This window comes from Leptonotus elevatus, chromosome 1, assembly GCF_054856555.1.
Source record: "Leptonotus elevatus isolate MCC_2025b chromosome 1, RoL_Lele_1.0, whole genome shotgun sequence".
NCBI lineage: Eukaryota > Metazoa > Chordata > Actinopteri > Syngnathiformes > Syngnathidae > Leptonotus > Leptonotus elevatus.
Window position 1 is genome coordinate 40,194,074 of NC_141239.1, and position 24,941 is coordinate 40,219,014.

The 24,941-nt window shown below is 41.3% G+C and overlaps 1 protein-coding gene across 4 annotated transcripts in view; it reads left to right on the plus strand.

Moving 5' to 3' along the window:
• Window positions 1-24,941, plus strand: part of cyth1a (cytohesin 1a) — a 65,631-nt gene that overhangs the window by 35,993 nt on the left and 4,697 nt on the right. For 2 of the 4 annotated variants that reach the window (XM_086057611.1, XM_086057603.1), the window contains exons 2-9: window positions 11,682-11,764; window positions 17,471-17,535; window positions 19,172-19,238; window positions 19,323-19,441; window positions 20,666-20,746; window positions 21,851-21,963; window positions 22,841-22,989; window positions 23,069-23,181. In XM_086057611.1, coding sequence (XP_085913737.1) covers window positions 11,682-11,764; window positions 17,471-17,535; window positions 19,172-19,238; window positions 19,323-19,441; window positions 20,666-20,746; window positions 21,851-21,963; window positions 22,841-22,989; window positions 23,069-23,181 — 790 coding nt within the window. Of the gene's footprint in view, window positions 1-6,625; window positions 6,806-11,681; window positions 11,765-17,470; window positions 17,536-19,171; window positions 19,239-19,322; window positions 19,442-20,665; window positions 20,747-21,850; window positions 21,964-22,840; window positions 22,990-23,068; window positions 23,182-24,941 lie in introns of those variants that run through there. The other 2 variants (XM_086057618.1, XM_086057594.1) reach the window with 2 other exon arrangements.

Consider the following 24,941-nt stretch of genomic DNA (forward strand, 5'->3'; position numbering starts at 1 on the left):
AAAAATAATAATGTTCAAGAATAAAATGTTCAATGTGGAGGGATGAATGGGCGTAAGGCTATGATAATAGTTTTGAGTAGTTTAGTTTGAACATTTTTGAAAAATAAATTTTTAAAATTAATGAATCGGGATTTCAATCTCAAATAAAAAAATAATCGTGATTCTGATTTTTCCCATAATCGTCCAGCCCTATTTTAAACTCCCATCTTGATCAATCACGTGACGTTTACATTGATTTGCTCATCGCAGCCGTAAAACGATTGTTCTGATCTGATTCATTATTATTATTAATGAAGTGGCACATGTGAGTCGTATATCGGAATAAATCATGTTACATGTAAACAGTTGACCAAAGTTCTTGAATCAGAATGACAACAAAGTATGATGATGATAAGATGATTACCTGAGTACACGTCATAGACGTGTGTTAAACGTCATGTTTAGCCCACCCTCTGCAGCAACAGGTGGAAAGCGCAGCCAAAACCCTCACTGTCAGCACTTAAGTATACCATGCTCACATTACCACTCTTTTGAATGTTTTATAATCCCAAAGAAGCATGCTAGCAACAAGCTCTGCGTTCAACAATATGCCTGTGTTGCAGCAGGCGCGGCGTTAATTAGCCCCCGCCAACTGCGTGAGCGCTAATAGTATTAGCGTTGGTCTCGCTGACTGATCCTGTTATGTGCTGCCGTTGCTCCTTTGTGGTGCTCACGATAAGATTGAGAGAGCCACCGCGCGGGCCACACAGCTGCTTTGTTGTCCATTTGTCTGTGCCGTATGGTGGTGGGGGGGCCTGTGGAGTTAAAAGTAGTCATGACGAATGTCTGTACCGCTAGACCCTGGCGCTAATGCTCCGGCGGTTTTGATAACCCGCGCTGTCTCGCCATAGTCTTGTTTTTCTCATGTTTTTGCATTGGTGGATGCCTTTTTTTTTTTTCCATTCAACTCAGCATTTTTTACTTTAATGCAGTCAGATAATTGTGTTTTTACACTGGTCTTGTGTTACTAAATTGCAACCATTTGTGGAGGGATGAATGCCAATAAACATGTTACACACAAAAAGTTGGGAATCCCCAAGGTCGTGTTTTTCAGTTTCAGTTTTCCCCTCAAAATAGAAATAATACATTTCAGGGTCAAACTGTGACCATAACACAGCATTTTAGTATCGCGACAACACTACTGGTGGCATCACAACAGCCAAAGAATAAGCAAATCTCACTCCTCTAATCATACTGAAGTTTCACAAGATTGTACAAGATCCGCATAACAATGACCTAGAAGTATCCCCCATGATGTGGTGTGTTAACCAGTCGTTTGAATAAATTTACTATTAACAATGAGTAGTCTCTGGCAGGTTCATAGTTTCATTTGTATTTTTTTGCCTTGTGTGCAGCAGGTACAGACATGCCTACAGTCGCGTTAACCTCAGTGCAAAATGGCGGCTCACGTCTGCAGATAGAGCTTGGGAGTATCACAGAAAGCAGGAGTGTAACTATGAATATGACATGCTTTGTTTGTGGCATGTAAATACAGAAAGCAAATATCCGGCCTGCGTTCACTTAACCAGCATGTTGACGATGCTAACGAGAGAGAGAGAGAAAAAAAGCATTCCCAAAGGATGGGCGTGTTTAACTTTCACTCCCTCCACTGTGTGTGTGTATGTGTGAGAAAGAGCAACAAACAGGAAGCCCGGAGTTTGAAAATACGCTACACAGGAAGTGGTATCCTTCTATATTTAACTGCTACAAACTACTACTGCTACTACAAAGCTATTATGTGATTTAAAGCAGGCAAATACTGTAAAAATACCCTATAGTAGTAGTAGACCCTAAGTCACTATAGCAGAGGTGGTAAAAGTAATCAGAAAAATATTCTAATAAAATACATATACAGTACCTACAAAATGTATTCAAGTGCAACAACTAGGGATGGGTACCTTTCACATTTGAATCGGTACTGTTCCAATACTCGGTACCTGTGAATCGATACTGGTACTCACCGGTAACAAATATTTGGTACTTTTGTACTTTCTTTTTTATTTATTTAAATTGTTATTTTTTTATTTTATTGATTAATTTGGGTGTTAGTAAATGTTCATAATTGTTTAATAGTAAAATCTTAAAACATTTTTTTTAACAATTACCTTTCAGTATATAAAACTTGAAAAATAAAATTTCATTTAAATGAGCCAGAGAGGAATAGTAAAAATAACGGTTTAACATTTGACAATTACTGAAGTATAATTAATAAACATAAGTTAATATTACAAAATGAACAACAGTAAATATATAAATGAATAATAATTGATGTTATCTTAGTTTCTTGTGCAGTTGTTTTTCAAGAGCCTGCCGCGTTATGAGCTCGAAGTTTGAACCCGCATTGGACTCAAATGTAAAAAAATGACAGTTGGAAGAGGACATTACATGAACAAAGAGAATAATTGGGTTCAAATTAATCATTTGAATGTACCCAATGTGGTCTGTAATGCTCGCTACATTTTGGCCACAATCTTTTGCTAATTTAAATATGGTCACCAGTAGTATATCCAAATTACAATGTCTATATACCTTAACGATGGCGAAGCCGTGTGCCTTCCAGCATGATTCGATCGGTGGGGGAAGACGTCAGCCTGTACCCAACATACTTCAGAAACTGTATTTCTTTGGCTTGGTGCAAAATTCTCGCTCGTTTCCAAAACCCGGAAATGTATTTTACTGCGTGAAGTCCTGCGTGAAGTCCTGCGTGAAGTCCTGCGTGAAGTCCTGCGTGAAGTCCTGCGTGAAGTCCTGCGTGAAGTCCTGCGTGAAGTCCTGCGTGAAGTCCTGCGTGAAGTCCTGCGTGAAGTCCTGCGTGAAGTCCTGCGTGAAGTCCTGCGTGAAGTCCTGCGTGAAGTCCTGCGTGAAGTCCTGCGTGAAGTCCTGCGTGAAGTCCTGCGTGAAGTCCTGCGTGAAGTCCTGCGTGAAGTCCTGCGTGAAGTCCTGCGTGAAGTCCTGCGTGAAGTCCTGCGTGAAGTCCTGCGTGAAGTCCTGCGTGAAGTCCTGCGTGAAGTCCTGCGTGAAGTCCTGCGTGAAGTCCTGCGTGAAGTCCTGCGTGAAGTCCTGCGTGAAGTCCTGCGTGAAGTCCTGCGTGAAGTCCTGCGTGAAGTCCTGCGTGAAGTCCTGCGTGAAGTCCTGCGTGAAGTCCTGCGTGAAGTCCTGCGTGAAGTCCTGCGTGAAGTCCTGCGTGAAGTCCTGCGTGAAGTCCTGCGTGAAGTCTTGCGTGACTGGTTGACGTCTGTACGCTGGTGCACGTATAATGTTGCGTCCAAGTGCGTCGTGGAAAATCATCAACTCTTCCACTCCCTTACAGTCACAACTTTGAAAGACGTGCTTCAGAACCGAAACATGGCACCGTTTGATTTTACGTGAATCGATGCTTGGAAAAGTACAGACCCAACAACAAATTTGTGTTTTGCTACTTCCACCACTGCACTAGAGCAATTTGAAGGCTCGCCTGGATGTGTTGTAGGCTGAGAGGATGTTGATAATTGGACGGCCACGATAAGAATCAAGGCTGGTGGCCATCAGAGCACAAAGGCGCGCATTGTTGGCTCCAAATGGCACTTCCGCTCCTAAAGGGCCCTGAGAAACGAACGCATCAGCGTGCAAAAACAACTAGATTATTGAAAGAAAGCAGCATCTTTTAGCGTCTATGACGATGGATTACGCGCATGTGATTATGCGAGTACAGCTGAGGGATGTTTGTGTTTTTGTTAATGCGTTTGCTTTGACAATAAAGCTGTGGCGGCCTCACTATAAATTCCAGTGTTTTCCCCAGCATTTTATTAGGCCCGCAAGCTGCCAGGCTTTTCTTGTCCCCACATAGCCAGGCTAAGCGTCCTAAAAGTCGCTAAATGATGTTGTTGCCTAATTTGTGTAACTGGCAATTTGCATGTCATAGTAATGGATGCTGTAGGAGAGAGGAATTACATTGTGGGAGAGGCAAAGAGTGGATTTAAAAACACCCTAAAGAACACCAGAAGAAGTGCTAGATTTGTCGGTAGTCGCTTTTAACCCCAAAAAAGTCGCCAAGAGGCATTGGAAAGTCGCCAGATTTGCGTGACATATTATGGAAGTGACATCAAGGGTCAAGCAGTATTTGACTAACTACTGCCACCTAGAGCCTCAACATGCTTGTAAATTAGCTTAAAAACACACTAAGCATTTCAATGTGAATGCATTTGTTTTTAAACAATTGCTCGGCCGAGAGCCTGCCGCCATTCTACGTCACTACGCACTGAATGCGTTGCGACGTAAATAACAATGTACGTCCAAATAAAGTTCCTACAAAATGTATTAAACTGGAAATTATTTTTGAAAAGTGAATCTCTTGTCATGACAGTCAGGGTTTCTTTTAAGACCGTAATAAAGGTATGACTGCATGGATTTAAGATTGCTGTTTCACAGTCTTGAGGCACAGCAAACTGTTTAACTGACACATTACACTCGGCGCAGACATGAGGTTGCTAGTAGGGATGTAACGATATCCAACCATCATAATACGATATCACGGCATGAAGGTCACGATACGATAATTATCACGATATTGTGGGGAGATTGGTGATACAAAAAAAGGGCACAATATTGTAAAAAAATGAGCTCGCACAAAAAAAAAATAATATTGTGCTTTTGTACATTACGGCAATGCATATAAACAACCTACAATCCTAATAACACTTAATATTGAGGCACTTTCTTGCTAATGCATGCACACATTGAGTTCTTCCACATATTGACTCGGTTCACAAGCATATTACGTTCCCCTTTATCTGACGATTAGCGTGGATTTTAAACATAGAAGGGCCAACAAAGGCCTTGTGAAAATTAAACAGCAGCAAAAAACTCGCCACAAGAATGTGCTAGAACTGCATAAATGGAAATCAACCTGACTTTTTAACAGATGTGCTACTTTTAATATCGTCACATAAGGACGACGATATATTGTGGCAGTTTTAATATCGCAATATCACGATATTGCCGTTATCGTTACATCCCTAGTCGCTAGCACATGCCATGAACACACACACACACACACACGCACTGGGGTGCAACAAGCCACAATCTCACACAACATCCTGGCATGTGTCCCTAAGAGAGCGCACTATACTGTGTATAGACAAATGATTGTTCCAAGCATAGATACGCACTGTCAAGCAGGTAGGCGTTAATCAGTATGACTGATCGCATGACTTGTCTGGACAGCAAACTGTGTCCCGGCGTAAAGAGCTGAGTCATGTCTGCTTGTGTTAGAGCTGATGGCTTCTCCAGAGATGACCACAAATTCCATTCCAACATTTCTTTTTAGTCATAATTCAACGGCACCTTAATTACTCAATAGATCAGTTTTGTTCTGGCCTGACAGTGATGGCTTTGACCCAAAACGTACAAAAATATGACTGTATAAGTCAGACTGTATCAGACTTTTGAAGTAGTCATGGAAATAAAATGCATTTTTTAAGACAGTGTTTGATATTCAGCTTGTTGCTGAGCCAATTTTAACTTGAAGAAAAACTTTGGCCAAATATCCAAGTACATAAATGTCAAGGTGGCTCGCATTTTACGTCAGGTAACGTTGCACACTCCATGTCTGAAGCCGCCACAGAATTAAGATTAATTTTACACGATGGTGCGTGACATCGTTCTTGTGGCTATACTTCACCAAATTCAGGAAACGGATCTCTCTGGACCCCAAAATGGCATGAATATCTTCATGCATAAATGGCTGGCTGTCTCAGACTCAAAAAGTTGTCACAACAATCAGTGCATGATACTCAGCTATGCTTCACTGAACTAAAGGTGTGGACAACAGAAAATGACAGGTTTTTGTTATGTTGCACGCTTGAGGTTTGTCATCACTGAAATAAGAATCAAATTTCTAGTCATTGCTAGGCTTTTTCTGAATTCAAGAATAACAGCTTTGGACTAGAGCCTGACCAGTATAGGATTTTTGTGGGCCAATACCTATATTGGGAGTTAAAAAATAAACCAAAAAAGGAGATATTCAATACATCTGCTGATATCTGACATATTGGTGGAAAATATCATTTTTGGGATGATATGAAATAACATTAATATACACAGGATATATTTACTGTACATGAACACAAAATTCTTATAATACCCTGGATATTATTCAAAGCAAAGAAGCAGGACACTACAATTAGGAACTTTAATTAGTAACAATGTCAACATAGATTGAAAACTATATAAATAGTCTTACATTAGATAATGGAGGACTTTGGGATTAACACATAAATGTTTATCGCACAAAGATGAAGAAAGACATCATGGAACTAAAATCTATTTTTTAAGATGATGTATGGTGTGTTTTTTTATTTATTTTTTACTAATAGCAATTAAAGAATTATAGTGATATGTAGATGTCCGTTGTTTTTCACCCTCATCGCGTCTTCCTATGTTGTTGTTGTGTTTGTATGTGAGGAGGAGGCGGCAGAATAAAGAGTGGCCACAGGGTGGAGCCTCCACGTTTAAAGCAAGTGAAGGCAAAATAGAGCAAGGGATGGAGGCGGGAGGGAGGGGGGACTCTGCTTCCCACGTGTGTCGTGCTGGAAGCCGGCAGGGAGCCGCTCACTCCACTGTACAGCTTGAAAACACTCAGTAGCATATATCTTTGTTTCACGAAGATGGGCGCTTTGCTCGACAGGACCTGACAGAATCGTCTTTTTCAATTTGAATTCCTATTTCATTAATGAAGTCCTGGATTAAAGGAACAACAATTTGGCACCTTGGTGTGTTAGTCATTCAGGTGAGTGGTCAGCTATTTGGGAATTAGTCTTGTCTTGCTTGATCTGTCATGGAGGACTTCTGTGGCTTTTATGATCATCTAAAAACATTCCTGCATTGGACATCGTGTCTAGTTACCTTGTGGTAAGGTCTACTGACATCCGAGATTGATCACTGGTGTTACTGACTATATGTTGCTTGTCAGAGTGGGTGGGGTGAGGTTTGGTAGAGCGACGTTTATTTTGTTGGCCAAGATTGTGTGTTCGGCCTGTAAAAGTGCAAAAGTTCATCCTGGGGACACAAGTTTAGAGACTACAGCTTTATCATGTTGTTCGGTAGTCTGTGTCAGGAAAACATCAAAAATGTTCTTTATGTGCTGAGCATTTGTCGCTTCACTTGCACCTTTTTTGAGGAAGGACCCTGGGATCGTTCCACCGACTCAGTTTCTATCCCACGCGTCACGACATCACAAGGTTCCTTCTCTTTGGACATTTGCTCCCACAGTCCAGGTCAGATGCTTTGGGGATTTATGATTCATAACTGGTGGTCTGCTGGCTCCAGCTTGCATTGTGTCCATGTGTGTGGCAATAAAGAGTCGGGAGGTCAGTGGCAGTGGGCAAGTTTTTTTGGGATGCTGCCCATTTTTACTGACTGCTATTACTTTTTAAACCCCCACTCCTCTTTGTTACAGGCTTTGTGTCTGAAGGTGTGTGGTCTCACAACATTCCCAGTGGGACTTGTCGTAATGAGATTCTGTCTGTTTATAAATCTTACGTCACCTTTTTGTTGCTAGGATAACAGCATGCATATGGGGAAGCCTAATGGACAATGGTGTATATGGACATCATGTGTTAGTGGCCATCCTAACTCAAGTGATTGATTGTCCATGTGCTTGTGACCTGTGCTGAATACATTATAGCTCATCATGATGTAGACTGCTTCTTGTTACAGCCAGCACGATTATTGGCTTAAGCTTGTGGTCGATTGATTGAAGCATTGGGGTGAGGGAAGCGCAAGATAACTAAATGTAAGGATGGCCAACATTCCAGTTTCTGTAATTTTTTTATTCGTGTGGGACTTAAACTCATTGCCATAAAGTGGCAGAGGAGATGTCGAGATGCATTTGGGTATTAAGCCTAGTGAGGCAAGTCTTAGGAGCTGATGTATGCTGTTGCTTGAAATAAGAAATGTTGTCATGTCACAGTGGAAGGGCCTCCCAAAAAACAAACAACTGGACTTGGAGACACACTTTATTACTTATTTATCACTTTAAGTTAATTTTAGCTTTGTTGACCTCGATGCGGAACGGTGTCAAAATGACAAGGCAAAACCAGTTAAATTCATCACAGGGATGGGAAGTTGGAAACCTCCATAGCAAAGAACTGAGAGTGCATGTAATCCAGCAGATGAAACTTTTTGGGGAGTTTTGAGTCATCACAAATGATATCCTGTTAGTTTGCAACTTTATCAATTTACAGGGAAATTTTATTTCCAATGTTAATGATGTAAGTGTAAATACGCGGTTGCGTATCATGGTACCAGAGGTCAGTAGCTTTATCATTAGCTCTGTCACGGGTGACGAGTTTCCAGTTTTTGGCCCTCGTGTGTTGCGGTGCTCCTGAAATTGGGTCAAATGATCTGCAGGGAGCAAGACTGAGTGATCCCAAAAGAATTCTGAATCATAATATCCTTATTTTCCAAGGAGAGCCCTTTTGCGATCTGGGTGGAAATAAGATGTCTGTGTCGTAGGCCAGCGTGGCAGTCTGCATGGACATTAGCGGACTGTGACGCTGCAGGACAGCGAACTATAATTGTTTCTCCCTTGATGTGTCGCCCTCTTGGGCCCTCAATTGGAACCGTTCCAACCATCCAGGAACTCTGCTGTCCGAAATTACTCTTGTGCCTCGACAAAATGGGCGTATTCCAAAAGGATCAGTTTGCACTCAGATACAAATCGACTGCTATTTGGAAAAAAACTACACATTGGATGTCTTTCCCTTTCTGAATGAGAACAGTTCGTCACACTGATCTGCCTCTGTCACGTTGTTAGAGGTCTTATGCATTAGTACCACCTTCATCCACTTGCCCTCCTTGCTTCCCCTTGCTCTCTATTTTTCTCCCTTTCCAATGACTGCCTCTTTTCATCAGACTAGGCCAGGCCAGGCCAGACGTTTGCTGACTAACGGCCAAGTGGTGACTTAAGACAAGAAGGGATACAAGCAGCTCTCAGCATTTAATTTAAGTGGATGGTTTCGTGCCCGTGGTGCTGCTTGTGTTCTGGGAAATGACACATGCTTGGTACCAACCTGAATGAGGCCTCTTTTTGTCTTGCTCCAATCCGGACCTTGTTGTGAGTAGTTTCCATGAATACTTAGCTTGTAATGGTATAGGTCATCACTCAGCCTTTTGGCAAATTGGATTCTTCAATTGAAGTATATTGGAACTTTTAGCTGCCTGTTAATTAAATGTTAAGTCTTGCACTTCTCTTTCTCTATTAGCATTACATTGCTAACTCTTCACAGCCATCCACCAAGTCAGCATGGGCCACACACCGCTCTAGCCTTTGAACCCTGCCACTGATGTAATGAGGGTAAGAAGAGTAGAGATTACAGGGGTGTTAAGGCTTGTTACAGGGGTAATCTCAGTCACCCACTCGACGCACTACCATTAAGGTGGAGTTGATCGTTGGCTCATTTGCTGTGAATCCTTGTGTCGAGAGTTGGGCTGTATATGCGGTAGAAGGTATTAATTTCGTCTGCAGTATGGGTTTTGACCATACCGACCTTAATGGGATAAGTGACTCATTTAGCAATTGTCAGCAGTAAGAAGTTAATATTTTGTCTATAATTCATTTGATTACTTGATTATTTTTCATAAACAATTATTACCTTTAAAAACACAATTTGCCACTTGCTATCAACTGAAATTGACATCACATGTGCTCAGGGCTCAGGTAACGACCAATCATGGCTCACTTTGTGAACATCACATGACCAAACTCAGAACAGGTGAGCCGTGATTGGTCGTTACCTGAGCTCTGAGCACCTGTGATGTCATTTTCAGTCGACAGCAAGTGGCAACATATGTGTTTTCAAAAGTATTTATTGTACATGAAAAATAATTAAGTTATCAAACTAATTATAGACAAAATATTAACTTTTTATGACAGAAAATGGCTAAATGAGTCGCGTATCCCTTTTAACTCTTTGACCGCCATAAACGTTATAAAACGTTTAGTAAAAACCTACGGAGGGGCGCCGAGGACGTTAAAAGACGTTCACTATGTTTTTTTTTTTGTTTTTTTTGGAAACTGGTGGAGAAAAGCCTTGGGCAGCTGTGCTGAAAGTATCAAGCAGATCTAGTTAGCAAAATGACTCGTTTTGGCCCCTAGATGGCAGCGATGACTCTCTTTGGACAAGAATTGGTGGGCCGCCCACCGTGGGCGTCAGTAGAAGACGTGAGGCGGAGCTAGAGTGTTGAGGGGACAATGGCTGATGATGCAACAATGGCTGATGAAGCAACAATGGCAACCGGTTGCAAGCAGCTCACGCTTGAGCATTTTTTTCAAAGACGGAAAGCATCGATCAATACTAAAAAGCGCATTGATGTCGACGATGATGATGACTCCGAGCTTGACGCCAAAGTTGGAAGCCTTGACGCGACCGTTATGATCACGTAGTAAGCCTCACCGGCTAGCGCTGCTAACGCCGGAAAACGCGCAGCACAACCGACCGGGTACTTCTGCACAAGCGGAGATTCGATCGGGCGATGGAGAGTTGTCGAAAATTATCGACCAATGCACATTGATGATGATGATGATGGTGAATCCCGAGGTTGACGCCACAGTTGGACGCGGCCTTTATTCTCACATCATAAAGCCTCACCGGCTAGCGCTGCTAACGCCGGAGCTGCACAAGCGGACATTCGATCGGACAATGAAGAGTACCCCGAGTCCAATGCATATTCATCGGAGGAGCGGGTACAGTCTGATCACGGAGAAGACACTGGTTCTGGACTACGATGCCACCATGAATGGAGTGGATAAGATGGATCAGAACATCTCTTACCACCCGGTATAGCAACTGAAGGACATAAGGAAGCCAGACGTAACACCACCGTAACGTAACCGTAGCATGATCCTGATATTAGACTTGATGGCAACACACACTGCAGTATATACTTGCTATTCCCCGGAAAAACCGGCCGGCAAGAAAGTGCACGCGAAGGGGCAATCGCAGTGAAACTAATCTGTTGTGCAAATCATGTTGCGTCTCCTTGCACGCAGGGGAGTTACACAAAAAGCAAAACTGTCGTTGAAACATCCACATAATTGTAAATAGTACCACAGTTGCACACATTTGTAAATAGTTTGCCAAATTGTTGTCAAATTGTTACACTGTTGAATGTAAATACTTATTTTGCTATCAAAAAACACTTTTTCATTCTTGGTGGTAGTGTTTTATAGAAGTAAAGCACTATTTAGGTGTTTGTGGCATCATTCATGGACAAAAAGAAGTGTAAAATTCACTAGAGTGCATGAAATAATATCGTTTCACTAAAAGCTTGATTTCTCCGTATTTTGGTCCAAAACAAACACATTTGGGTGAAACTAACCATTTTCTATTGTTGATTACTAAAGAATGGAATAAGGTAGAAACAAACATTTTTTTTCTAATGAAAGATGAAAGTTCAATCTTTCATTTGGTAGTATGTGTGTTTCCATAGTCCAAACAGAACATTTTCTGTGGACCTTGAAAGATCAGTCAAAATGCTTAAATCGGCTGACACTGACAGCATCCCTTTTCTGAAAACGTCTGGCAGTCAGAGTTAAGCAAATTAAAAATGACAAAACTTATATTTTTTGGTTCCTTGTGTGCTAATCTGCCGTTTCTTCCTAGTGCCCGACGACCTTACTCCAGAGGAGCAGCAGGAGCTGGAGAACATCCGTCGGCGCAAGCTGGAGCTGCTGGAGGACATTCAGGTACTGTCAAATACAGTGGAACCTCGAAAGTCTAAGTGTCCCTGAAGTTGTATAATTTGAAATAGGGCACAAAAATATTAGTGCACCGCACGAGAGCTGAATTTTGCTCAGTTTTTCGTTGGGCTTTTTTGAAACACTTATCCTTGACAACTATGAGCAAATGGCAGTTTGTGCCGACCGCACATGCCCAGTCTGGGGAGGGTGGCGCCCGGAGGCGGCGGCGGTGCCTCCGGAAGCACCTTGTTTCTCATTCCCTTCCGACCAATGGCGGTCGCGGGGGTGCGCCTGTAGGCGGTGGGGTAGCGCCTGTGTTCAGCCTTAGATGTGCCTAGATGTGCCTAAGCTCTAAATGCATTATGTCAAAGTCTGGTATTACTATTTGTCAAAATGTAATGGATAAAATATTCCTTGCATGATATGCAGCTGACTACTAGCCTTGATGCTGTTCACATTCACATACAGTTGAAGTTAGAAGTTTACATACACTGTGCAAAAACACACATTTCATTTTTTGCCTCCCTTTTTGAAGTCAAATCAGACTAAACCTCTCCTGTTTAAGGTCAGTCCGCATCACCAAATTATTTAATTTTGTTAAATGCCACAATAATGAGAGAGTGAATTTCCTAGAGCATTTTATATTATTTCCTTCAAGGTCAAAGGTTTACATACACAAAGGACAATGACTTTAAAGAACATAGGTAAGCCCAGATAATGAGATCGTTGCTTTGGAAGCTCCTGATAGGTTAACTGACATGCGAGTTAATTGACGACACACCTGGGAATGTATTTAAGGCCACACCTCAATCACTCTGCTTCGTTGTTTGAAATCATGGGAAAATATAAAGAAATTGGCAGGGAAATCAGAGAATTGTGGAGCTCCACAAGTCTGGCTTATCCTTGGGTGCCATTTCAATGTCTTGGAGTGGCCATCACAAAGCCCTGATCTGAATCCCATCGAAAATTTGTGGACAGTTCTGGAAACCTGACTCGGTTACACCAGTTTTGTCAGGAGGAATGGGACAGGATTCCCGCAGTACTGTCAGAAGCTTGTGGAAGGTTACCCAAAAAGTTTGACCCAAGTCATGCAGTTCAAAGAAACTGCTCCTCGATACTAAGGAAATATAAGTAAACGTTTGACCTTGAAGAAATTCACTCTCTCATTATTGTGGCATTTAACAAAATTAAGTAATTTTGGTGACCTGATAAAGGTGAGGTTCAGTCCGATTTGACTTCCGAAAATGAGGCAAAAAATGAAATGTGTGTTTTTTGCAGTGCATGTCAACTTCTGGCTTCAACTGTATGTATATCAATAGGATCAAAAAATAAATAAATAGGCAGTGGTATTGTATGCAATAGCTATCCGTATTGTTTATGCCTTTTACAACACCAACTACTAGTTTGATTGTTGTTCTTTAATATGCTTTCCATTTCAAAGAAAACCAAAAAATTGTCCTAAACGGTTGCCTCTGTGGGCGAGTTTATATTTGGATCTGCAAAACAATGTAAAAATATTTTCTTTAACTCATTCACCACGCCTTAGTGTCTCTTCCACCCCCCCCACTTCTACAAATTCCCCAGCCACACATTTCAACACAAGTGGAATGTCGGGTATTTCCTACTCAGATCTCATTTCCCTCGCAAAACATTTGTGCTCATGGTTGCACCATTAAACCAAAGACCTCTATTTTAAAGTGGTTGATATATGCTGAGTGAACTGTGGTCTTAAATGCATAATGTAAAACATTCAGATAAAATATGCGCTCTCCATAGTGATAAGACAATTGACATACAGGGGTGACAGATTGTTCTGCCCTGCGTCCAGATGTCCCTGCGGGAAAATCCACTGACTGTCCTCGCAGACAAACACTGCAGGCTGACACCCACACTTTAATGAGCTTTGACTGGCATTGTGGCTTGAAAACACGCCTCCATCACCCTCCCATCTACGTATATGGTAGTGCGCAAGCTGACCACTCCCCGCTCCTTGTTGACTCCCACGCCCTCCTCCATCGGCCTTACAGGTCAAGGCCTCTTCTGTGCGCCATGCCATTGTTTGTGGAGGCAAGCATGTGAGGAATGCGTTGGGATGGCGCAGCTCTTGACGACACAGATGCTGCTATTGTGGTGTGGCCTGTAAGAAGTAGTTATGCATGGGAAATTGATATGAATTGAGGCACTTTTTTGGCTTGTTTATGACTTTATAACTCCATTCTCCATGCATTTAATATAAATCCCGTTTTATTTTGTCTTTCCAGCACAATTTTTTTTTGTGTACTCCTGTGTGAATCTTTTATGTAGCCAGTCACCCAATAAAGACCATGTGTAGAACAAGTATTGTGGTTCACCACTAGGACTGTCCTTGAAAACGCAAAAACCACACTTTCTTTTGGAGACGCGTGATGGGCATAACAATAAGCAGATCAGTCACTTTGTTTTAGTGAGCAAGTAAACCGTCTTCCATTATGAATGTTATGTTTTGATCCCTACAAAATTATTAGAAAAGCATGGCCAATTCTATTATTTTACTGTAAACTAAAAATATTTTGTTTTGATATCACACCATAAATATAGACCATGAGACAATGGATATACATTTTATTTCAAGGAGGATAAGCAGTTCAGATGATGGCTGCGTGGATGGATGGTATTTACATTTGCATCGGATACACAACACACATGGTGGCGTTTTTTTATGGAAGGCACCCATTTTTTTATGTTAGCAAAACTGTTAAACATAATTTAAATTTCATATGAAATAAACATTAAAAAACAGCAATCTATTTATTAGACCTTACCTTAGATCGTTATCGGGAGGATCCGCAATTCTTTATCTGGACCAGAATTTGTAGCTTTTTTTCCCGTTGTTGTTTCTGAATATTATTATTATTATTTTTTAATGGTGCGGGGCTGCTCACCCTGTGACCAACTCTGCTTTTTTCATCCTTCAGAGTGTAGTTTGTGAGCTAGCTGCCTATCAGTGGTTAGGAATTCTCAAGCAGACGATGAAAAAGAATTCACAGAAAATGCACCAGCATTGAACAACAAACCCAACAGAACCATTTAAAATGTAGACCAAGTAAATCTAAAGCATTTCAAAACCCAAATCCAAAGAAGTTGGGGCGTTGTATTATACATTATACACAATACAAAGATACATAATACAATGATTTGCAAATCATGTTCAACCTATATTTAGTTGAATACACTACATAGACAAAATATTTAATGTGCAAACTGATTAACTTTGTTGTTTTTAGCAAATAATCATTAATTTAAAGGGGAAGTCAACCTTAAACATTTCTTGACAATAATGTTATGTGACCTCACTAGTCCAAACATGGCATTCTGATTAAAATTACATTTGTGGAAAATGAGTTATGCAGCAAAATCCAGCCGTTTTTATCCATCTCAGGGGGCGGCCATTTTGCCACTTGCTGTCGACTGAAGATGACATCACAGTTGCTCAGGGCTCAGGCAAGGACCAATCACAACTCACCTGTTTTCTGAAGCTGAGTTGTGATTCGTTGTTACCTGAGACGTGAGCAACTATGTCATTTGTGATTGGTTGTTACCTGAGACATGAACAACTATGATGCCATTTTCGCTCGACAGCAAGTGGCAACATATGGCCACCTTTTGATGGACTGTTGGATTTTGCTGCTTAACTCATTCCACTAACACAATATTATCCAAAATACTGTATTTAGATTTAGCTGCATAGATCATATTGTGAATAATTTTTGGGGGGGTTGGCTTCTTCTTTTACTTAGAATTTAATGGCTGCAACACATTTAAAAAAAAGCTGGGACAGGTGGCAAAAAAAGACTGAGAAAGGAATGCTCATCAAACACCTGTTTGGAAAGTCCCACATGTGAACAGGCTAATCGGGCACAGGTGGGTGGGTGCTTGTGTATGAAAGGAGCTTCCTTGAATTCTGTCATTTACAAAGATGGACTGAGGTTTGCCTCTTTGTGAACAGAGAAAAAAGTAATTTTAAAGACAATGTTCCTCTATGCGCAATTGCAAGGAATTTTCATCATCTATGGTAATATCGTCAAAATGGCTGAAAACCAACATTGAATGCCCATGACCTTCCATGCCTTTGGCAGCACTGCATCAAAAACTGACATCAATGTGTGAAGGATATCACCACATGGGCTCAGGAACACTTCAGAAAACCAATGTCAGTAAATACTGTTTAGTGCTACATTCGCGAGTGCAACTTAAAACTTTACTTTGCAATGGGCCCATTAATGCTAAAAGGTGCATACAGGTTTTGGAGAAATATATGCTGCCATCCAAGCTACGTCTTTTTCATGGACACCACTGCTTATTTCAGCAAGACAATGAAACATATTTCGCACGTATTGCAACAGCGTGGCTTCGTAGTAAAAGAGTGTGGGTACTAGACTGGTCTGCCATCTTCTTTTTGAGTTTGAAATGAGATTATCCCCAAATCTATTGACCTTTTGCACGTGACGTCACAGCCCTCATGGGAACGCCCCCTCGGGGGCACTGGACGGCAAAAGAGCCACTTGCCTGTATTGTAACCATTGAATCTCGTACAGCGTAAAGTCCGTTATCTAATCAATTATCATATAAAATGGTCATATCTTGCTTTGCGGTCTGTTGTACAGACAGACAAAGGAGTAAACCAAATGTTGCTTTTTATCGCATATCTAATAATGAAGACAAAATACGTCGATGAATAGCAGCAATCAACGGAGAAAGGACTGGCAGCCCACAAAGTATTAACGGATTTACAGCGATCATTTTTTGCGAGGTTAGTAGATAAATGTTGTAATTAGTAGATAAATGTTCATACATTTTATTAGTAAACGTACACTCTAACAAAGATTGTAACAGGTGTCGAATTGTGTGTTTCAAATGACATAAATGAGCCAGATAGTTAGCGTCCACTCCAACTGCACGAACACACGGCTTAGTTTTCAAATGCAACTTCTTCAAAACTATTAAGTGCATTTGACTGTTTAATAACGGGGGATTTCGTCTTTGTGCTTGGAGTTTTTCACTCTGGAGCCGGCCGGACTCATAGTCATGAAATGACTGCATATCTTGCCACTACGATAGTCATTTGTTCCATGGTAGTAAACATCGTAACATAACATCATCACAGCGTTTCAATATAGAACGGACTCCGTAAAAATAAGTTGGTTGGCATGATAAACAAGTTTTACCTTTGTATTATGAGCGTAGCATCTCGTCCCAGAGACTCAGTCAGCGACAAGCATTGAAATCAGCCCCGGTGTAAGGAGGAGAGACAGCATTGACTACATAATGATATAGGTCGTGCGCTGTGAATTCCGGCAAATTTGTCGATTTGATTAACTTGGTAAAAACAGCATGCAACAGAAGGTAAGGGGCTGTTTTCAAATTAGCGATCTCCAACTAAAGTAAATATCGCGCTCTGAGTCCCGACTAAATGTGCAACTTCGACTGACAGGCGACCTTCGTTTGAAGTAATAGATTCCATGGCTCGATGGGCAATAATAACTTTTAATTTGTAAAATAACAGTCACTAAGTCGCTCCGGGTCACGTCCACTTCCATTCAACAATCATTACCTTCCGCCGTCCGTCATAGGGCAGTCACGTGATCACGCGACATTGGTGCAAATAGTCAATAATGGGTATTTCAAATTTTATTGGAAATAGTTAACAAGTGAATGCTGTTTTATTTTCCACAGCGGCTGAAGGATGAGATAGCAGAGGTCACCAACGAGATTGAGAACCTGGGTTCCACAGAGGAGAGGTAAGACATAACAGCGCTTTCAGAAGTCCGATAAAATTACAGATTTATTAGCTACTGCTGTTTAGACAGAACCCAGTGAAGTTGGCCTTTCACACTTCATCTTGCATGTCTTCATTTACCGGCAGTGAAAAAGGGGATAACCATTCCCGACTACCCCCACTTCACCCAACCTTTCTGTCTTCCAAATTGACTTGTTTGCCTTCTATTTACTTGGCAAATGAAGTTGTCAATTATTGATAGTCGATGGCTATTTTGTCACACCAAATACACCTCCCGCATTGGCTGTGCTTTTAAGCCACTTTAAATGTTTTATCGGGCGCACCTCCTCACGCCCCACATGATGAGAGGCCTCATTGAATAATGCAGTGGGCCGAGGCAGAAATTGCATGGTCCTGAGGGAACGGGTGCACTAGGGTTGACTACTTTGGTCAGAGAAGAGCCCATCAACGGCAGATAAATCATGCCTCACTTTGGCTTTCCTCTCAAACCCATTAAGGGTTGCATCTCCTTGATGCAATCACAGCGTCTTATCACTGTGACACTACATGATTATGTTAGTGTGTTGTCCGCTGTGGTTTTACTTTAAGGAGCTCAGTCAGAAAGCTAAAGGAATCCTGGCGGGAGTGGGGAAGAACGCTCGGTAAGGTCACCGTGCCAACGGCAGTACCTTGAAAACCCACTTTGACTCCTGAACAGCTCCAGGCCTGAGAAAGGACTTCTTCCCATAAGTGGGATTAGTCACAGCAGTAAGGGTCAACATGAATAGTTGGCGGGAAATATCATTTTGTAATGTGATTTATGAGTCACAATGGAGAAGTTGACTCGTCTGTTTGATCAGAGAAGTAGATCAGAGGTGATAAGGGAGGGAAATACTTGGGTCAGACAGCACGGTAGCCCGGTGGTTAGGACTTCTGCCTCACAGTTTAGAAGTTGAATCGCCGTCCTGTTCAATGATATATAGAAACCATCAATACTATTAAAAAAAAAAAAATCCCTCATAACGGCATGTAACATGACATAAATACTAAAAAATAATATATTTACTCAACAGATATTCTGATTAGTAAACATATTGAATGCCAATTGCTACAGACATGTTTTGCTAGTCCAAGCTGGTTGACGTAATTGAGGGTCAGAACTCTGGCTCTGTGAGGAAGAATTTGAAATTTGATTGGTTAAAGAAACAGTCCCATTGCTAATATACAGTAGTTTACTTTACACCAGACAGGGCTAAGGCTTCTTAAGGCCTTGCCAGATTAAATTGGCCTGGCAACACAGAGGCTGAAATCTAATTGGACCAAAAAGTAAAAAATAAAATAAAAAATCTAGCATCCATTATGTACTGGAGGCAGTGTGTGCAGCCAAGAGCAATGGCACAAATTGAAGAGAACAGATGGTTGGGAATAAATTATTCCAATTATTGTATAGAAGACTCCAAGTTGTCCAAGAAATGTTTGTTTGTCAATGCTCTACGGTTGGCTGGCAACCAGTTCAGAGTGTATCCCAAAGTCAGTTGAGATCTCCATCTGACCTACAACCCCAAGCACTATAGAACATTGATGATTGCATGGTTAAATCGGTCTATTCCTAGGTTTAATCTTCACAAATAACAACAGTTTAATATCTGACCTTACAGGAAAACCATGCAAAGGAACAAACAGGTGGCCATGGGCCGTAAGAAATTCAACATGGACCCCAAAAAGGTAGGCGAGTGATGACCGTGATATCTCAGTGGTGTGATTGAGGCTTATTTTTTTAACCCTCCGTGTCCCTCGTCACTCTTCCAGGGAATTCAGTTCCTCATTGAGAACGATCTGCTGAAGAACACTAGCGATGACATCGCTCAGTTCCTCTGCAAGGGAGAAGGCTTGAACAAAACAGCCATTGGAGATTACCTTGGGGAAAGGTAAGGACTCACACTCATGCATACTTGAATTTACAGAGATGCATAGTTTCTATATTGCTCACTCTCCTCGTGGTGTGGGGGCACGCCCATAGTTTCCCACTCATAAGTTATTGGTCCAACATTTAATGTCTGCTCCTCACTCATCTTCATCTGCTTTCAATTGTCTTAGTCACTCTTAAGTGGCGCGCTCAAGACACTGCCTGCATCATTTCAGGGAAATTAAACATTAAACTCCCGATCCTAGTGTTGCAGAGCGCCTGTCCAAGGAAATGACACTGGGCTTTTTTTCGGTATGCGGGGATTACAGGTCAGACAGTCGCGCATTAAGGGTGGGGTCTGGGAGCCTAGATTTTTTATTTTTTTTTATTCTCCTCGCTCTCTGCGGGCTTTGAGGCCAGTGGTTCTCAACCTTTTTTGACTGATGTACCCTTGTGAAATATTTGTTTGGCCAAGCACCACCTGAGCAGCGCAAAGCATTACAAAAAGTAAGGAACTCCATTTGTAGTGGTGTCTATAGAAATATTTGAAAATAAAAAGATTATATATATATTTTTTTAAACTTAATTCTAATAATAGAAAAATCTAATACAAATTTGTGCATATCAAATTAACTAGCAACAAAGTGTTCACTTTTGGGATCATAGTGCAGATATGTTCTCAAAAAGAAATTAAATTAAAGCAGAAACTGCAACAACAACAAAAAATCTTAAAATATATTTTTTTAACTAAAAAGAAGACTCATAACATTACCAATTATCAAAACGGAATATTGCTTTGTTGCACTGTCAGGGAGGCAACTGGTGTAACCAAGCAAATTTTTGCATTGACCCTACTTTTTAATTTAAATATATCTTAAAATCTCACCTACCCCCTAAAGGGCTTTCACGTACCTCAAATTGAGAACCACTGTTGTAGGCCATCGGAGCGGTCGCTGGTCCACTGGGAGTGATGCGATGTGACCTCACAGGGCAGATCGTTTACTCCGAAGGGCATGTGGATTGTGGGATGATGTCATCATCCAGATGAGATGATAAATGAATTAGCAAGGGACGAGCCTGTCACGCCGCCTGATGCGAGCACAGTCCCTTTACGACCAACATATCTTCAGCCCTGCTCTAAAACCCTCAACAGTCTGACTTTTACCCAAGACCTTTTGTTTGAATTATGGTTTTATGCCTGTTAGTATTTTATCTTATCAAATGTATTTCCATGTTTGCCTTGTAGAGATGATTTCAACATACAGGTCCTCCACGCTTTTGTTGAACTTCATGAATTCACAGACCTCAACCTGGTTCAGGCCCTAAGGTAAGATGGTAGCATCTACATCACATCTGTTACATACTCAGAAACAAAGTACGTTCCTACAGTCAGTACGTAAAATACAACTGAATTCTCAATTTTTTTAATTTTATTTCTTTAGCAAAAATACTTTATTGTAAACCATATTGTCAATGCCTACTAAATAATTGATATCTCAGCCCCTGAAGCAGATAGAAACATAATTCCAAAAACATTTCATAGCTTACACCTGTGTCGTTTACACATTATAAACCTTCAATATATATTTTTTAAATTCAACAAACTGTGTCTCATCTGTGGGTATATTTACTTTTGACACTGACTACGTTTACATGCAGGCAATAACCCTTTTAAAGCCAAAATATTGGCAATATTGGGGTTTTGTAAGGTCATGTAAACACGCGCAATACCCGGAATATGCTCTTATTCGGGTTTTTAAAAACTCCTTTCTAACCGTAATTCTTGCTCATATAAACGCATTCGGGATACTTCGATTGATCGGGGCAATGTTTTTTGCTGTGCACATGTTCGCTATTTTCTTCTTCGTCTTTTCTACTTCTTTGCTTATTTGACTTGCAAGGAATCTTGGTCTATGTAGTCACGACTTGCGCAGCTCCGTCGTACTTGCTAAAGGAGCCTCCGTTGAATGCATTGATTTCTCTGCTGCGAGGTCACGATATTTTGTGTCTTTACGGCGAAAACGGCAGTTTGTGCCTATATACACATACAGTAAATACAAGAACAGTCCGTGCATATTCCGTGCATATTCCGATGCTTTTCATCTGCTAAGAGACTGAGAATTAGTCAAAACAAAACAACATGATGTATCCGCTCACCTGGCTTTAAAGAGAAAAGAGCGGTGGAGCGCTCCCGGCTTTAACGGTAGAAACTCGTTCATGGGCTCCCGGCCAGTAAAGGGTTAAAGAAAAATATAGTTGTGTTCTTGAAAAAAAATTATGTACCTGATTAGATCTTTTTTCCCAAGTTTTTCTAGACAGTATTGTACTCAACAAGTAAGTCTTAATTTGTTTTAGGTTTAAAACCCATCCTTGCTGCACACCATGCCCACTACGCTTCAAGCGTTAATCACCACGACCTGTGTCCTTACAGACAATTCCTGTGGAGCTTTCGGCTACCGGGAGAAGCCCAGAAGATCGACCGCATGATGGAGGCCTTCGCTCAGCGCTACTGCCAATGCAACCCTGGCGTTTTCCAATCCACAGGTGCCAGCTAAGAACCTTTGCAATTTAGCTCCCTCATAATCATGATTGACTGTTTTGATATCTGCCATTATTTCAGTAAAGGAGGGCCTAATGGCGTGCCAAGCTACTTAGCCTACTTTCTTTAGCAGACATGAAGTCTGCCAAGCTTGTCTGTTAGGCGTTGTCTGCCTTTTGGGAATAATGCACATAGATGATCAGCTCTATCACGGATGTAGATAGATGTGCATAATGCATGCGGGCTGCTTAACAGCCCTGCACGACAGATAAAGTGCTGCTTCGTCAGTGGCTGCACTAAGCTAACTTTTCAGTGTGTAGCAGTGTTGACACACGCAATACCAAAATTCTGATTTTAATGAGCGTGTTTAAGCTTTACTACTTTTGAATGGTTCTTTCTTTATGGATCAGAAGTGTCGGCGAATTGCTTTTCACAGCGGCTGTGCACTGCGACCCGTTTGGAAAACGCGTCAAGATTCACTTCCCCTTCCCGCAGCAACAAAATAAAATAAATGTCTCCACACATTCCAGCACACATTGCAACAACAACAGTGCATTTAACTCTGTGTAAATGACCATTTCGAGTGAAACAAAGCTACTCTCTTTAAAAGCATGCGCACACCTTTGTTGTTGTTGTTATGACAGAATCTTGTCGTGGATTTTATCCCTGCAGTTATGCTAGTCGGTGTGTCCATTTGGCTTGCAAAATCTACATTTTGACGTGAAAACTGTGATCCGAGACTGCTTATTTCGAGCATTGCTATGGCAAAAACCTTGAGTATAAGTAATGGACTCATAAAAAAGAAAAACATGGAACTGGAACAAGCCATCTGTGATCAAGGTGGAATGCTGATAAGGTCTGACTTGGACTTGTGTATTCCAGACACCTGCTACATCCTGTCGTTTGCTATCATCATGCTGAACACCAGCCTTCACAACCCCAACGTGAAGGACAAGCCCACCGTAGAGCGTTTCATCTCTATGAACCGGGGGATCAACGAGGGAGGAGACCTACCCGAAGACCTGCTCAGGGCGAGTTTGAGTTCAAGGCTCCTCTTTGCGATTCCAAGCTACTGTATGTTAACCGCATCTTTCTCCAATCTCCGAGCAGAATCTGTACGAGAGCATCAAGAATGAGCCTTTTAAAATCCCAGAGGACGACGGCAACGACCTCACACACACCTTCTTCAACCCAGACAGAGAAGGCTGGTTGCTAAAACTGGGTGAGTGACGATTAATTGATACACTTCATCACCAAAAACATTTCTTGAATTCAGAATATCATCATCCAGTGTGATATGTTGTCAGACAAGTAGCAGCACATACTGTACATCAAATGCCTAAGTCGGTTGAAAATGAGGTCAACGACCTGAGAGTGTGCGTTTTGTGTGTAGTGTACACACTTGATGCTGAAGATGCTGTCTTTTCATGAATTATGAATATGGCCTTGAGATCAGACCCCCATATGTGGAGGTTTATAAATATTTGAAGCTATTTTGTATACATTGACATACACACATGAAAGAAAGTCAGTCAAGTGTGTGGTGTGTTAGTGTTAGTGTGACATCGTATGCTTTTTTTTTTCACTATTAAAACGGTGACCAGATGTCTTAATAGAAAATCTGTCATTCCTTACAGTGATATCGCTGTCTGTGTTATACTGCTTCTAGATGGCCATTGTGCCCACACCAGAATGATTAGCAAAATGTCCATTAAATGTGGCAAAAACTGTTTAATTTGATTATTTAATTACTGGATGTTTTTATAAAGTACAATAGTAGTGAGTGTTATTTTTCTTAATTGAAAACATTGCAGGCTTTTTTTGAGTGGCTGGAACAGATTAATGCTTTTCCATTTATGTCAATGGAGAAAATGATTTGCAATGCCAGTGTTTTGAGTTTTATGGAATTAATTAAATTCATTGCAAGGGACCACTGTATGTCTATCATTCTTGATCATTGGACGCGTTTTGACAAAAGCAGGCCACAGGTATGTTATTTAGACACCTGGGAGCTGTTTTATATTGTGAGCAAAAATCACACGTCACCTTTAGGTTTTTTGTTTGCAATGTACACACAAAAGACACTTGCCGGCTGCCTTGTTGCGTTCCAGATGTTCCACAGGGCAACTGTTGGCTGCAAATCACAGTGGGGGATTCTTCAACACTCACCTCCTCTGTTTCCTCCTCCTTGTACTGATTCACTCTGATTTGTGAAAAGTCAATTGTGTTAATCACTGTGAATCTGGACAACTGGCCGCCGTCAAGAATCTTCTGCTAATGAGCTAAGAAAAAAAAAAGGAAAATCAAGGTGAAGGATAAAATGAGTGACAATGTTGGAGCCAAGTCAAGGCATTGTTTTGTGCAAGGCTTTTCAGTGTGCACAGCTCCACCATGTGGTGGATACAAGTGTGACACCACAAAGCAGTGCATGAAAGCCAAAATGAACGTCACTGGTGCAATAATTCCTACTCATTTAATTTGATAATTTTTTGTTTCTTTTTTCCTCTTCGTTTGTTTGTTCCCATGATTTTGGCTGTTGTCTTTCCTACCCCAGGAGGTATGTACACCTGCTCTTCCCAAACAAACAACAAAAACAAAAGACACGCTCCATCTCTCTCAGCTCTCTGGTGCTTTTGGTGGTGCGCCATTATTGCTTTTTGTACTCCTCCGACATTCAGTTAGGTTTTTCCGTGTTTGTGGTTGTTTCTGCTTGTCTCTTCCATCAACGCATTTCAACTTCAGATGTTTGTCTGTTCCAGTCCGCTCACCGCGCTGGTGGTTTTTATTTTGTGTCCTCTCATTTTCTTTTTATCTCTGTGGGTGGTTGGCTGCCACCCTAGTGGGCTTCGCTCGCTTTATGACCTTCTGAATGGTTGGTCACTATCTTTTCATGTGGCTTTTGTTTTGTCCAGAAGCTGCATTATACCCTTTCTCCCATCCAGTACAGCAGCCACATAAAGACGATGCTCACAGTACAAACTCG